This window comes from Pithys albifrons, chromosome 3 (genome assembly GCF_047495875.1).
Source record: "Pithys albifrons albifrons isolate INPA30051 chromosome 3, PitAlb_v1, whole genome shotgun sequence".
NCBI classification, from domain to species: Eukaryota; Metazoa; Chordata; class Aves; order Passeriformes; family Thamnophilidae; genus Pithys; species Pithys albifrons.
In genome coordinates, this window is record NC_092460.1 from 70,827,831 (window position 1) to 70,842,131 (window position 14,301).

At 38.3% G+C, this 14,301-nt stretch overlaps 1 protein-coding gene across 1 annotated transcript in view; it reads right to left on the bottom strand.

Annotated features, from left to right (window-relative positions):
• The window catches only part of ARID2 (AT-rich interaction domain 2), a 100,208-nt gene that overhangs the window by 21,140 nt on the left and 64,767 nt on the right, over nucleotides 1–14,301 (bottom strand). Inside the window, exons 7-15 of the mRNA XM_071552348.1 lie at nucleotides 10,509–10,575; nucleotides 10,175–10,425; nucleotides 8,966–9,062; nucleotides 8,676–8,885; nucleotides 8,147–8,314; nucleotides 7,025–7,100; nucleotides 4,084–4,218; nucleotides 3,425–3,624; nucleotides 228–3,064 (exon numbers count right to left, since the gene is read on the bottom strand). Coding sequence (XP_071408449.1) covers nucleotides 228–3,064; nucleotides 3,425–3,624; nucleotides 4,084–4,218; nucleotides 7,025–7,100; nucleotides 8,147–8,314; nucleotides 8,676–8,885; nucleotides 8,966–9,062; nucleotides 10,175–10,425; nucleotides 10,509–10,575 — 4,041 coding nt within the window. The remainder of the gene's footprint in view (nucleotides 1–227; nucleotides 3,065–3,424; nucleotides 3,625–4,083; nucleotides 4,219–7,024; nucleotides 7,101–8,146; nucleotides 8,315–8,675; nucleotides 8,886–8,965; nucleotides 9,063–10,174; nucleotides 10,426–10,508; nucleotides 10,576–14,301) is intronic.

Genomic DNA, 14,301 nt, shown 5'->3' on the forward strand with positions numbered 1-14,301 from the left:
CACTGTGTACTGTCAAACCACAAATTTTACATTCCACTATTGTCACTGATATTGAAGAAGTATGTAAACTGTTAGAACTTCAGTCTGTGAAAGAACAGAAAGCATCACTTTCTGAATAACTGAAATACTATGCAAAAGATATTGACCCAGTTCATGTTTTCAGCCATGCTATTTCGCAGTATTAGAATCACAGTCAGAATAAACATAAAAAGAACACCGCAACATACCTGTGTGACCATGCTTTGTATATACGTGGTTGGATGCTGCTGCTTTTGTTGAACAGCACTTTCTATTGCTACTTTCGCTACAGTGCTTGGATCCGCTCCAGCTGGCACAGCAACCATAGTTGCACTGCAACCAGCATTGTTGGGGTCACTGATTGTAACAATTCTAACTCCTACTTTATTTGGAATTCCTGGAACAGTTTCCCTGTCATTATCCTCTGCTGGCCTCTTTGCAGTTTTGCATTCTGCTGTGCCATTAGTAGACCGAACTTCGGAGGACAGGGTAGACTGGGACACTCTAGGTCCTGAGTGTGGAACTGCTATGATTTGATGCCCCTGTATAACAGAGGCTGTAGATTGTGGTGAGACAACTACACTTGGGCGTTGCTGAGGCACATCTGAATTCAAACTTGAAGCTAGAGGTCCATTAGGTAAATCAGTGTTGGTACCACTAAGTTGCTGGGTTAACAGTTTTGCAGCCTCCTGTGTACCGCTTACAACAGGTGAACTACTCAAAGTTAATACAGGCCCATTAGAAATTCTTTCCCCTTGATCACCTTTGTCAGTATCTTGCTGCGTGGCATCCAAATTCCCTTGTTGTTCCACTGAAGATATCTCACCATTTCCTACATGATTGGAAGTTTTGTGATTTGGAATGTTTTTGCTCAAATGAGTACAATCTCCTTTATCAAAATCACAGATTCCATTAACTAGGGGCTTCTTCAAATCACTTTTAATTTCCTGTGTGTCCGTTTGTTCAAAGTTCTGCTTTCCAGGAGCTCCGTTCTCACCCATTTCTAATGATGGCCCATTACTGACTTGTGAGCACTGATTGGCCTCATTCTGTGTTTTCCCTGAGTTAGAAGGAGGTAGACTGGAGTCACTATACTTTCTCCCATTTAAAAGACTTCCCACCTGCATTTCATTTTCTTTTGCATCCCCATTGCTGGTGTTTGCAGCTCCTCTTCGGCAGGAAGGATTCTCCATTACTTCAATTTTGCGTTCATGAATGTGTAAACCTGTTGCTTCCTTTGCTTCTTCCTCCTTTTGGCAAATTATTTTATCACCTTTGAATGGGGGAGCAGCAGTACACGGTGATTGTCCAGCTGAAGGTGCTTGAGTAGCTGGAAGTGTTTGCACCTGTAGCCCAACTCCTGTCTGTGCTCCACTCACTGCAATTCCTGCTGGAGCAATGATTTGAGCTGTGTTTCCCTGACTCACAGTTGCAGTAGCAAAACTCGTATTTGGCACAACTGTTATCGTAACCTGGTTGCCAGTAGTCCCTTGGAAAATAGTTGCTGGGCTGTTTGAGATCAACTGGCCTGGCAATATCTGTAAATTAGAAATGGGTACTGTTTGCATGGCCCCTTGAGGTGGGATTGCACCTGGGACCAGCTGAACATTTTGCTGTCCAACTAGCAGCTGCTGAGCTGGAGACTGTCCTTGAACTCCAAAACCTGGTGCCTGGTTATTGGCCATCTGATAAACCACCTGAGGGCTAGGAGCTCTTGCATTGTTAGGTGGAGGAATCTGTGGAGCTGGGAGTATAAGTTTCCCCCCTGGAGTTGAGGGGCCTCTTTTTGGAAGAAGCAGTTGTTTTATCAGGCTAGACTCACCAGAGTTGGGCTGGCCAACTCCTGTACTAGCTTGTTGAGACTGAACTTGCATTTGCATCGGTTGTTGTACCTGTACCTGCTGCTGCGATGATGCTGGTGAATGTTGCTGCTGCTGCTGTCTCTTTACAGAAAGCATCTGGCTAACAGTAGGAGGGGGTCCTTGTGACTGAGGAGTGGTAGATGAAGATGACATAACTGTAGGGACTTGATTATTTGCAACTGGTCCTGGGGATGGTGAAGACGATGGAGTAACGCTTGGCTGTCCAGCCAACTGGACAGGTTGACCAGCGGGAATAGAAGCTGGGTTAGCAAGTACAATTTGATGAATGGCTGGTGCATACGTCTGACCTTGCTGAGCTGGCTGGCTTACGATCACTACACTTTGCTGGGATGGTGGTGGAGGCTGCTGCTGTGGCTGCTGTACCACAGCAGATGAACCTTGCTGAGACGGCAGAGGCTTTGGTGCAATATTCTGAAACCCTACTCTAGATGTTGGTGGGTTTTGGACACCTGCGATTGTAACTACCTGCCCAGCTGCTACTTGGAAATTTTGAACTGTGGTGGCAGAAACAATGTTGGATGCAGAGGTTGTGACATACTGCTGTGGTGCTATGATGACTGTATCTTGTTGCTGGTTACCCACAGAAGACTGCTGAGATGATGTCTGCCCAGGCTGTGATGATGTGCTGATTAGCTGTTGACCCTGTGAAACTGCTGAACTGCATGCTGGTAGGTTTTGTACTCTGCCAAATATATGACCCTGAGGTACAGCTTGCTGAATTACCGTAACGGGAGTGCCTGAAGGAATCTGTCCTGGTACCACTGCGTGCAGTGGAGACTGTTGTTGAATTACAGGTTGGTGGTGAAGCAATGTCTGAGAACCCACAACAGTAACAGACGGCTGGTGGCCTGTAGTGCTGTGATTTTGATTAGAAGCTCCTCCTACAGCAATAGTAACAGGAACTGCAGACTGAGGAACAGAGCTCTGTATTACTGTGGCCTTCACTACTTCACAGGAAATTGGACCTTTATTCTGAATAACAGTCATTGGAGCATTTTGTTGTGTATGAATAGAAGGATTTTGTGGAATTCTAGAAACAGTCTGTGCCACAGTATGAACACCTTGAATTGGAAAAGACATCTGTGTTGCTGTCAAAGTTGAAGACTGGTTAATAGGGGTCCTCTGATAGTGATTTCCTATGCTTGGTAGCCCATGCGGGATTCCTGTTGAAATAAAACACAGTAAAAGTTTCAAAGCAGAAATTATTTCAAAACACATTAACATAAGAAATTTTTAAAAATCCAAGGCTTAGAATTGCAATTCTGTATGAAGCACTTTCTCTTCTCAGCTACGCTGCATCTGAATTAATGATGCAGCAATGGCTTATCTGCTGACTGGCAAGTTTATGGATTACACATCAAACACTGAAATGGCATGCAATACTACTGCCAATATTACTGATTAAAACTCAATCAAAACATGTGGCACCAGCTTCCAATATTTTCAAACTACTTTAAAAATCTTTTGGCTTTTAGTATGGTTTCAGAATCAATGAAATACTTTATATATAATAATCTTAAAACCTGCTGGCAAAGGAGACGAAGATACATCAGGAACTGCATCAACCCGGACAACTGGGGTAGACGAAGTTGGTGGCTGCTGATAGTACATCTGAATGGGAAGTGGTATAGCTCTCCTTTTCACTCCTACCACATGTATATGTGCTTGACCATTGTTACTTGGGTCTTCTACTCTCTTCACTGTATGATTCGGAAAGACAGTTCTGCCAAACACAACATAAATCTCTGTTAATAAACAGTAATTCAACACTCTTGCAATGTTTTTGTTTTAGCTAACTGTTCTTGTGTGCAGACTAACTGCAGGTATGCCTGCATCTTTGCAACACAGCAGGATTTTCTAATAGCATCTCAGAATTCACGACTGAGGACTAGCAGGTCCACCAGATTGCCAAGATTTCATACAAGCGAAGTGAAAACTCAAAATCAAAAAAATCCTACTTTGGTAAGAATTAAAACAACTATAAGCAGAGAAGAAACCCTATCAAAGATCCTGAAACAGCATAAAACAAAATTAAACAAACTCTAAACATTTGTTTCAATTAAAATTCCAAAATTGGATATCTTTCAACTCAGTAGATCTTTTTCCAAAGAAATTTAAAGCTACAGCTTAGTATTGAGCTCACACAATTGCTTCTTTATTGCTGCACGAATTTTTGTCTTACCGCAGGCATTTATAAAATCCAGTTGATGTTAGGATTCCACCTCGAGCTAATTTGCTACAAGTAGAGAGGTATTCAGAGTACATTTCTGCTCGAGAGACTGAGAAGTCAAGGTTCACCTCAAAATGGGCATTCAACCTAAAGATGAAAAAATAAAACTATGAAGCAAAATACAGAAAAAGTACTTTTAAAAAGGTTGTCAAAACACTTCTGTCGCTATCACAGAGACTTTTGAGATCTGACAACAGGGAAAATAGCATTTGAGCATATTGTTTTGTCAAATGTCTGTTCCACACTTTCTCATTGCTTATGAGTCAACACACAGGACCCCTAGCATATGTGGTCCATTTTACACGCAACATCTCATTATATACTTACACACGCACACACACACACACATATATTATTTATAAAATATAGTCTCTTCATATGCCTTTTTTATATTCAGAAACAAAACCAAAAGAGAATGCATTGTTTGGTAACGTCTCCTCTCCGCAGCTCTATTCTTATTCCTTAATAACTCTCTTTTAGCAAAAGATGGACTGAAAGCTAGCTATTCTTCATGAGAAATTTTTATCACAAGGTAATGGTTGTAACTTTGACCTTCATTTAGCAAGGAAAGGAAGTGTTTATATCTCCTAAAGACTCTCCACAAGCTCACACACCAACCTCTAACCAAGGAAGCTGAGAGAGAAACATTTTCTATCAGTTTAATTGTATTTCCCTCAGATCAATTATTCCAACCCAAAGGCACAGGAACTGTTCATCCCCAGCAGCAAATGAAGGCAAGTAACAACCTTCACTCTGTGTTCAAATACTGACATCAGAATATAGGCTCAGACAGAATAAAAGAATTTTTTTAGTTGTCTGCATTTTTATACAGTGCTAACAGTCTGGTAAACTACACTGCATTCTCTTTTGTAGAATCCTGCACTCCCAATATAACTAGATGAAAGAGTGTTATGATTGCATTCTTTAAATCATGTACTCTCATAAAGAGTAAGTGTAGTGCCATTTACCTTGCAGTTGAGCTACAATTCTTCTATTACAAAAAATGAGATTACACTGTATTAACAGAAAGTCTAGGTATTAATTAAATATGCCCCATCAGACAAATGACTGTCCAATTGGGTATGTCATATCAGGCTGCCACATTATCACTGGTGTCAGCACACTGAAGGTACTCAAGACTTAAAATGGCGAAATGGGATCTCCGATTAGCACTTTACTGTCACATGCACTTACCTTACAACTCCTACTGATGCTAAGCTGGCTAATAAAACATCCAGGAAGGTCAGCTTAACTACCTTGTCTTTCTGCCGTTTCCAAGAGACAGTAACTCAATTCTACTGCTATGATTTACTCCTTTTTCTATTTCTCTCAACAGAAAGCAACGATTAAAACATACCATGAAAATGTATAAGAATCTAAGACATTTCACATTACCATTGATGCAGATGCTTTTAAGAGACAGCTGTTCAGCTCCAATTCGGATTTTTTTTTTTTTGGCAGCACAGGTAGTATTTAAAGAGAATTTTCAGGGCTATACATTAATTTTTATTTTTGTATTTCACTACTTCATATTTAACTAAGACTAACCAGGACAAAATCAAGCACAAACTAGTAATATTCAACACTGACAGGTGCAAAAGCTCACAGAATCAGAAACAAAGCACACAGTCCAAATCTTCCTGATAATATGCTCCGAGGTTTTCTTCAGTATTTTCTGTCACTTGATGGTAGCACACAGTAGCAGCATGGTATCTACCCACACATAAAGTCAAGCTTTCTATTTTACTTTATACAAAGTATAACTTTCAGCTTGCCTACAAGCTTATTACTTAGAGCTAGATGTCTAGTGCTCTCTTTAGCCAATACAGAGAAGGTCACACTAGAAGTAAGGTATAACCTCACCAGAAACTTGGTGGGTGAAGGCAATTTGTTTCACTACTGGGGGAATATCCCACTCCATTAAAGAGGCAGCCTAGGAAATTAGTTTTGGCTAGAGACCAACTTACAGATTGTTAATTTGAGCTGCAGAGAATCCAACTCCAGGTATCCCTGCTTAAATGTCTAACTGTGAAATATCTCCATCTTTCAGTAGTGTATGTTAATAATACTTTGCAGTGTGCAAAGATAAGCATGAGAACATCAGCTGACCACAAGGATCCACAACATTTACCCCAAAGCTCTGCTGGCAGTATAACTAAACCATAACCTAAATACATAAACCATAACCTAAATCACTAAGCTTTGTAAATTCTACACACTTTATCCTGAAGGCCCTTGCGTGCTCAGTAAGACAAGAGATGAACCTAAGAGCTATGAAGCAGCAGAGGTGAAAGGGCCCATCCAGGAACCAATTAATACAAATTTTTAGAATGTGACCAGATTTACGTAAGACAAATAGTTTGGAAAGATCACCCTCAGTCCATCCACATGAGAATTACAGTTTCTCTCTTCAACAGCATTAGTTGAAAGCAAGAGAATTTGGATGGTAAAGGTGTTGATCTTCCTTAAGCTGCTCGAGGTTCACAATGATCAGTAAGAGTTTTGCAGGGCCTAGCTTCATAATTTGATAATTACTCATATATTGGTGCAGTAATATAGCAACACACTACCAGATGAAAACACCTGTGACACAGGTAATGCTGCTTGAAAACTTAAAAAAGTAATAAAATGAAGATGAGAGTTAAAAATCAAATTAAAATATATTCCAAGACACAGAAAACTGATTTTAAGTGTTAACAGTCGAAGACAACATTCTGGTTTTCTGCTTCATACTTCTTCAAAGCAATGACAGAATGGTTTTACCTTACACTTTTCAGAAAAACAAGTCTAACAGTAAACAGACACAAACTAGAAAATTCTGTGACATATGAATACAGAATTTTTCTTTGTTTTTCTTCTGCATTAAAATATTTGAATAGAACTATACACTTACCATTGACATGCAAATTTCTCACTGTCTATTTCTACTATTCCTGGTGGTGGAGCAACATGTGGTGCTGTCCTAGAGGCTGCAGAGAATGTGGGGAAGAAAAAAAAACCAACTTGCTCAAATGTTTTTTTGTTCTCCTGAATGAAGCATGTCATTGACTTTCACTGGTAGTTTCTCCTGAACTCAGCAAGAATATATCCAGCTAAGGCAAGTCACAAAAGCACCCTAAGCAGACTACAGATCTGCACCACAATTTCCTGCAGTCAAGTTGGCCACACCAGGGTCAAGTCACCACTGAAGACAATCATGAGGTGTGCACCCAGTGAGCGACTGCTTCCAGATTCATGACCATAACAGTACTCTGGAGTACTGAGCATGAATTTAAAGTGGCACAATGCTCACCAAAACTGGCACAAATACACAGCAATTATTTTTTCAGTTCCTAAAAGGAATGCAAATATAATGCAAAGGACTTTGTTGCAATGTTGCATCAGTTCCTCCTACTCCCTCTTGCTCACTCCCTTCGTTACATTCTTTTCCAGTCACTTTTGCTGTGGTATCTGCACCCATTCCAGATATAGCACACTCAGACATGCAAGCCAGTGTTTGCTGCAGTGGTTCTTTCCTAACTGACAACAGTTACAATTTGGTTCACATAACAAGTTTTTTACCAGCTTCAATAGAGGCATGATTCTGTATGTCTATCTCATCTCTGCAATTCTATCAAATACTGCATATGTTACTGCCCAACAATAGACCAATGTAAAACACAATATAAAATTAACCTCTAATTCTCTGCAAATTGTGGGAACAATCTACAATGGGTACATTTTCTTTCCACTGAATAAGTTAAAATAAGGAGATTTCAGAATCTCAGAATGTCAGAAAATTTTCAGATTAGCAACTGAAAAACATAAAGATTTTTTCAAAGCTTATTTCACAACAATTTTGGCTAACATAGCTTTATATTTGCTTTGTGAACAAGTATTTGAAAAAAGATACTGTAAGTTATGGAAAATGCTACACTTACTTATGTAAATTAATAGAAACCTAGAGAAGACAAAAATTATACATGCCAAAAAAGAAATTTTGTACAAGAGTATGTTCTCTTGCCATGATACTAACCTGGGACACCTGTTGCATGGGCCTGTGAAGAACCATGATCCATTACCTGTGGTCTGACATCAAGTATCCCTTGCTGGCTAACACACTGATGTTCAATGAGTTTTACAGCAGTAAGAGCATCAGGTCCAAACATCTGGATGTCCATAGAAACCAGACATACTAATGTATCTAAAGCATTAAATGTAAAACCAACAATAACATTAGGACAAGACAAATGATGCTGGGACATACTGATTTGCTTTAAAATTGCCATGTGTTGAAAGAAAACAAGTCTCTGCACATTTCTATAGATTATTTTTTTAAAAAACCATTTTTTTAAACATGCCATTAAAAAAATACTTCAGAATTTTTAGCTTCCCTAGTTTTAGCACCATCAGCTTCTTGAGGACACAAAGAATAAATTTAGTACATTCCATCCCCAAGCTGCACACACACAAGCAAGCCACATTTTAACCACAGAATGCAACATATTCTTAAGTCTTCCTTCCTGCATGAGCGAGAGTAACAACAGGTTTTGGTTCTCCCTTACCTATGCTCTTCTCTACTTTAGCAATCTTTGAGCAAGCCACTTCTCCCATCTCTGTGAGCATGTATAGCACCTCAAGTGCTGAGATTACAAGCAGCACATCTGGTAGCGTGAGATGACATATGATCTCTTTATAGGACTCTTGATCCACATATTCACAAATTAAGACACCATTATCTTCAGCCTTACAAAGATTTGCCAAGATTTCCATGCCTGAAGAAAAAATACAGAATAGTTTTAAACAGCAACAATTACAATTCTAATACAAAAACAAGAATAGCCAGAGATCTTACCTCTCATTTTTAAAAATCTATCCCTTGACATGAGGCATTTTGTAACAGTGTGAAACATTAGATGAGTAGTTTTGAAATCAACAGGATCCAAAAGAAGCTAATGAGAAAGAAAAAAAATTACTAACACTATCCATCATATAGTGCTAATGGCTCAAATCCTTAAATTTGCATATCAAAATGTAAGATTCATAAGTGTTTAAATGCAGCGCACAACAATTAAATCTGTGTTCATAAAAACAGAACCCTGTCAGCTTTCCATTGTTGCTAGCATTTTGAGCCCCCTCCTTCTTTTCTGCTGTGAAGCAGCAGTCTAATTTGCACTTTCCAGTGCTCAGAATAAGGAGAAGAACTTTATTCTCAGGCAGTCAACAGTGTACAGAAATATCCAACAAAGACCAGAACTTGAGTAACAACAAGTATTCCTTCCCAAGTGCTATCACAGTCATTCATCCTGTTTTTATCTACTATCTGCTTCTCAATTAGACCTCTCAGATCTAAGTAACATTCTTTCTTATTTGAAAGAAGCTGGGTACATGGTAAATGAAAAGATCATCTTTTTTTCAATATTCAGCAGTGGACCAATACTGCCAGTCTCATTTTCTGATAGTACCCATTTAACTTTATATGCTATATTTTAAAATATAGGGACTATCTCAACATATATAAAATACCTATAAAAACCATATAGTTTATCTGCAGAATAATATGACATACTGAAACAGTGTATTTTAAAAAATTCAAACCTCCCTGAAAAGACAAAGTTGCTTCACATGATTGTGGCAGTATACCCAGTGGCATATGATGAACTTTATACATAAAGTACACTACAAAGGGCATAAAACTCTCTTTCTCAAACGTACTATTTTGAAGTTATGACTACAAGCTAAAATTATCAAGTGAAGAAACCATCATACAGCCTGCAAAATTTAATAATTCCTTTCTTCTCTTTGGAAAACTAAACTGAAAACTATGCACTATTAATATCTTATATCTTCCTATACCATGAGTCTTCTCCCCGTGATCCTCTTTTATCAAACTGACACATATAGTTGTATTTTAGTTTTGGTTGTTTTCAAATTGCTGTTTACAAATTCAGATAATTTATTTCCTTCTTCATCCAATCACAAAGGAAAAAACATCATTTAATTAACACTGAAGTAATGCTTTTATCAAGTAATAGTTGAGTTGTTCTGCTTTCAAGCACGTTACCTCTGCTGCAATGTTTCCCAGTGTGTCCAGCCCCAACTGCCGTAGAGAAATAAAGTGACTGTGAGCAGAGAGTAGCAGGAACCGAAGACAAGTACGATTAGCTGCCAAAAGTTTAACATTTCCCTCTTCAAAAGAAAGATTTCGTAAGATCACTGCGATCTGGAGTACTCGCTGCCCTTCAATATCATTAATGCCCAACTTGCGAGGTGGATGAAACAAGGATTCCCAAATCCATTCTTCTGATGGAATATCTACAGAGTAAATCAATAAATTTTAGTCCTTCCTTTGTTCTATTTACAAATACATATGTATTAGGATAATCACGATGTCTCACCTTGAGATTTGCTTCTGTCTGAAATTAGATCACGAACTTCAATATCCTCAACAATATCCTTCCAAAACTGAAGAAAGAATTAAAAATATTTAATTTCTAAGGGACATTTCTTTAAACATTAATATTGTTATGGCAATTACATTTAAACATTGAAATAGTATTAAAATAACTGTTCTTTAAAAATTTCCTAGTACCTTGATTCATCTAATAGTAACCAGAGGTGATGATTTGCAAGATGTTCAGTGCTTTACAACAAGAAACTCTCCCCTTCAAGCACCAGAACCACTTGTTCACAATCAACCAAAACTACCACAGAAGTGCTTTGCTGAAGCACATACTGAAACTATACAGACAGTTTTCCATCAATAATTAGAAATACACCATTTGTAAGTGGGGAAAAAGTAGTTCCTCCTCCTTCACCTCCTACAAAAAAAGAACTCGTAAAGCAGAAGAAGGTGACTCCTCTCAATTACAGTAGATATTAAGACTCCTGCTAGAAGTTTCTCTCTGGAAAGACTGACTTTTCAAAGTGCTGTTGTATTTCACATCATCACAGAAGAACAAAAAGAGAGAAAAAAAACTACAACCATCATGAAAAACCTTTATAAATATAACCAAAGTAGAATGCCTAAGCAGACTGGAATTCACATTTCTTTATAAATATATGGCCTTATCTGTAAATGGTTGTTTTGTTGCTAGTCCTGTTGAAATTCAAGAATTAATCAAGGGATTAAAGTTTGCAAGCTAATAAAAACATACATTGTTATGTATAATAATGATATATAAGGGTATGTGCATTCTAATGTGTATACCAGAACAAAAATATAAATTTACACTTTTTTTTTACTCACTAATGAAATACAGATCCTCTTTTGGCTATAATCACAGAATAAAACCACTAATAAATCTGGTTAAAAAGGGAAGGATGAGAAGTACAACCAGCTGAACAGCAGGAGAAATTCTGCTATGCAAATGTAATTACTAAATTACAGCATTCATACCAAGGTTGACACTACTATTTTCTTGAAAAATACAATACTACAGATTTTCTAAATTGGAAGGAAAAGAATTTTAGTTTCCACTGCAATGTTGCCAAATGGTGTCCAAGTGCTGTTCAGTAAAGAGGATTGCTTGAACAGAAAGGATTATTACCTCATTTTGGCAGACAAGAACAGCCACAAAAAAGTCTAACTCCTTACTGTTTGAGACAAATGGATTTTTCTAGTCAATACCAAGGGTAGCACCAAGCGCCACAGAAGGCCAAGGCATGCAGACAAAATTTGCAGAATGTACTTCATTTTAAGTGGCCTTTACTATTAGAGAAGGGTATTATTTAAGAAGAGGCTTCAGTCATTATTTTAAAAAGCACATATAAATGTATTGTTTGGAAATATACCAGTCAGTACACACTTGTCTTTAGGATGTTTCTCTTTGAAAAAGCAATGAACACAGCAAGCCCTCACATTTCACTGCTACTTAAAAAGAAAAACTTAAAAAGCTATTTCAAAGATTAGTTTTTTTATCAGTTAAGGAATAACAAAAAATAATAATATTGAAACAAGATACTGAAAGTCTTCAACCTGGACCTCTTTGGAAAAGGCCAAAGTCAATCACAATACAATGTTAAAACTGCTGTCACACACTAAAACATCACCACCTTTTGCTAGCTGAATCCTTCCATAATCCACATTTTGCCACTTAACACTTGTGTATTGTTCAGAACTAAACATCTCCATCAATATAAAGTCAAAGAAGGAAATTCTTCTATCCAGAAGGCAAATCACCCTAGACATGTCCTCAAAGGGATGAAAAGTGAGCATGGATTTTTTTCTGCAGATGAAGATGATACAGACATTGCTAAAGATAAAGCCTCTGAGTGCTATGGCTAAAGATGAAGAGAGGAAAACCTCACATAAAACTTGCAGAATAAACAGATCGGTGTTAGTTGCTTCAACAACTGAGAAAGTCTCTCCTTCCTAAAGAAACAGTCTGTCAAACAATGCTAGTTGCCAACTCAGATGAGATTATATTTTACAGAAAAGAACAGAACATGGTTCCTTTCTGTAAATTAAAATAATATACACCAAGGCACCAAATAAAGTTTACTTAGACATCTAACTGTTATTCCTCAAATTGCTTTATTATAGTCATGCTGTGACCATAAGATGCCAACCTCTGCAGGCACAGAATTTTCCCCTCAGGGTTATGAATGCACAAGCCCTGTTACCTACGCAAAGCAAACCAGAACTGTGCGTCCCACACAGCCTCAGTCCTTCTGAGTCCTAGAGATCTGGAAAGGCTTGCAAAGCTCTAAGGAAGAGAATCTGCAGGACAGGACATGAATACGCAGACAACACAACCTCAAAAACAATTTAAGACAGTAATTTTTTCTCTCTTGAGTGCTTATTTCTACATACAGAAGCACTGCCAACAAAAATGCTCAGAACGAACACCGCTTTACCTGCAGAAATGTCCCAGAGTCTTTTGCTTGCTCAAAACTGTAGGTTTGCATTCCCAAAGGCAGCATCTGTCTCTGATGTTTCAGTAACTGTGAAAGACTTACTGAGGCACCAAACCAGGCTTCCTGTGAGTACTTTGTGGATTAAGATTTTGAACATGCTGTAAAAGCTCCAGCAGTACCACCAAAGAACTCAAATATTATCCTACATCCTCCATTAAACAAGCAGTAACTTAAACACCTTATTGATAAGTAATGTGTTCAGAAAACCAAGCAGCTAAGAAACAAACTTTTATGTGGCATTTAATGTACCTACTTTAGAGATGGGCTGCTAACTGTAAAGGGGTCAGGATTTCCCAGGACTTCAGCCACTGACAGGCATGCAACAATAAATCCAGAGATAGAAGGCTGATATGTGTGTATCACCACACTGAGCTTCAAAATACCCGAAAACTTTACCAGAGATAGCTGAGGTGAGCTCCTGGCCAAGTAAACAGGCATGTGACTGCAATTATTATATCACAGAACAGCTTTCCCTTTGATTCCAACAAGCTATCTTCTAGCAGGCACAATTACACAGGAGAGTAGAATATTCCCCTCAGTCAGTTCAGTCAATGACAAAACAACTCGCAGCAATACTCTTGTCCATGGCATGCACAGTCATCCAAGGAATTTTAAACAGTGCAATCAACCTGGCCCATGACAGTTAAAGTCTCAATCAAATTATCAGGCATAAAATCAAGTTGTCCAAACATTAAAAAATTGAGAGATGCTATGATGAACAGACTTCAGCTGACACCCACATAGACAATAATGCAGAGTCAGTTCTGCATCTTTCACTCACACAGAGGATGTCAAGAAACACCACGCAGATTCCAGGACTTTCAGGAATGTAAATCATTCTTTCCATTCCCCAACTGGTTAAAAATTCCCTTGCAACACAGTAGGGGAAAACCACTAATAAAAAGAGAATTGCACTTCAGTCTAAAAGTTATCCTCTGTGACTCTGGTGAAATACAGTTTCCATGTCTCAGACATATCCTCACATTAGAATCACCTGCCTGCCTGTAAATGATCAAAGAAACCCACCCAATTGTTGTTCCAAAGTACTAGGAAAGCACTACAATGATCTCCATCTCATAGTTCTGCACCTTCTAAAGCTGTCCTGGCCTCTTACTTTTTGAGTGAATCTGCAGCCTCTAATTCTTTTCTTTGTAAGAGCTGACCTGGATGGCTTTCTTGTTTCATTTAAGCAGACTGATTTGATTGCTCTCAGCCCACTCAACAATTGTTTTCTGCCAAAGTGGGAAAAATCCCCAAAAGGATGGGGGCGAG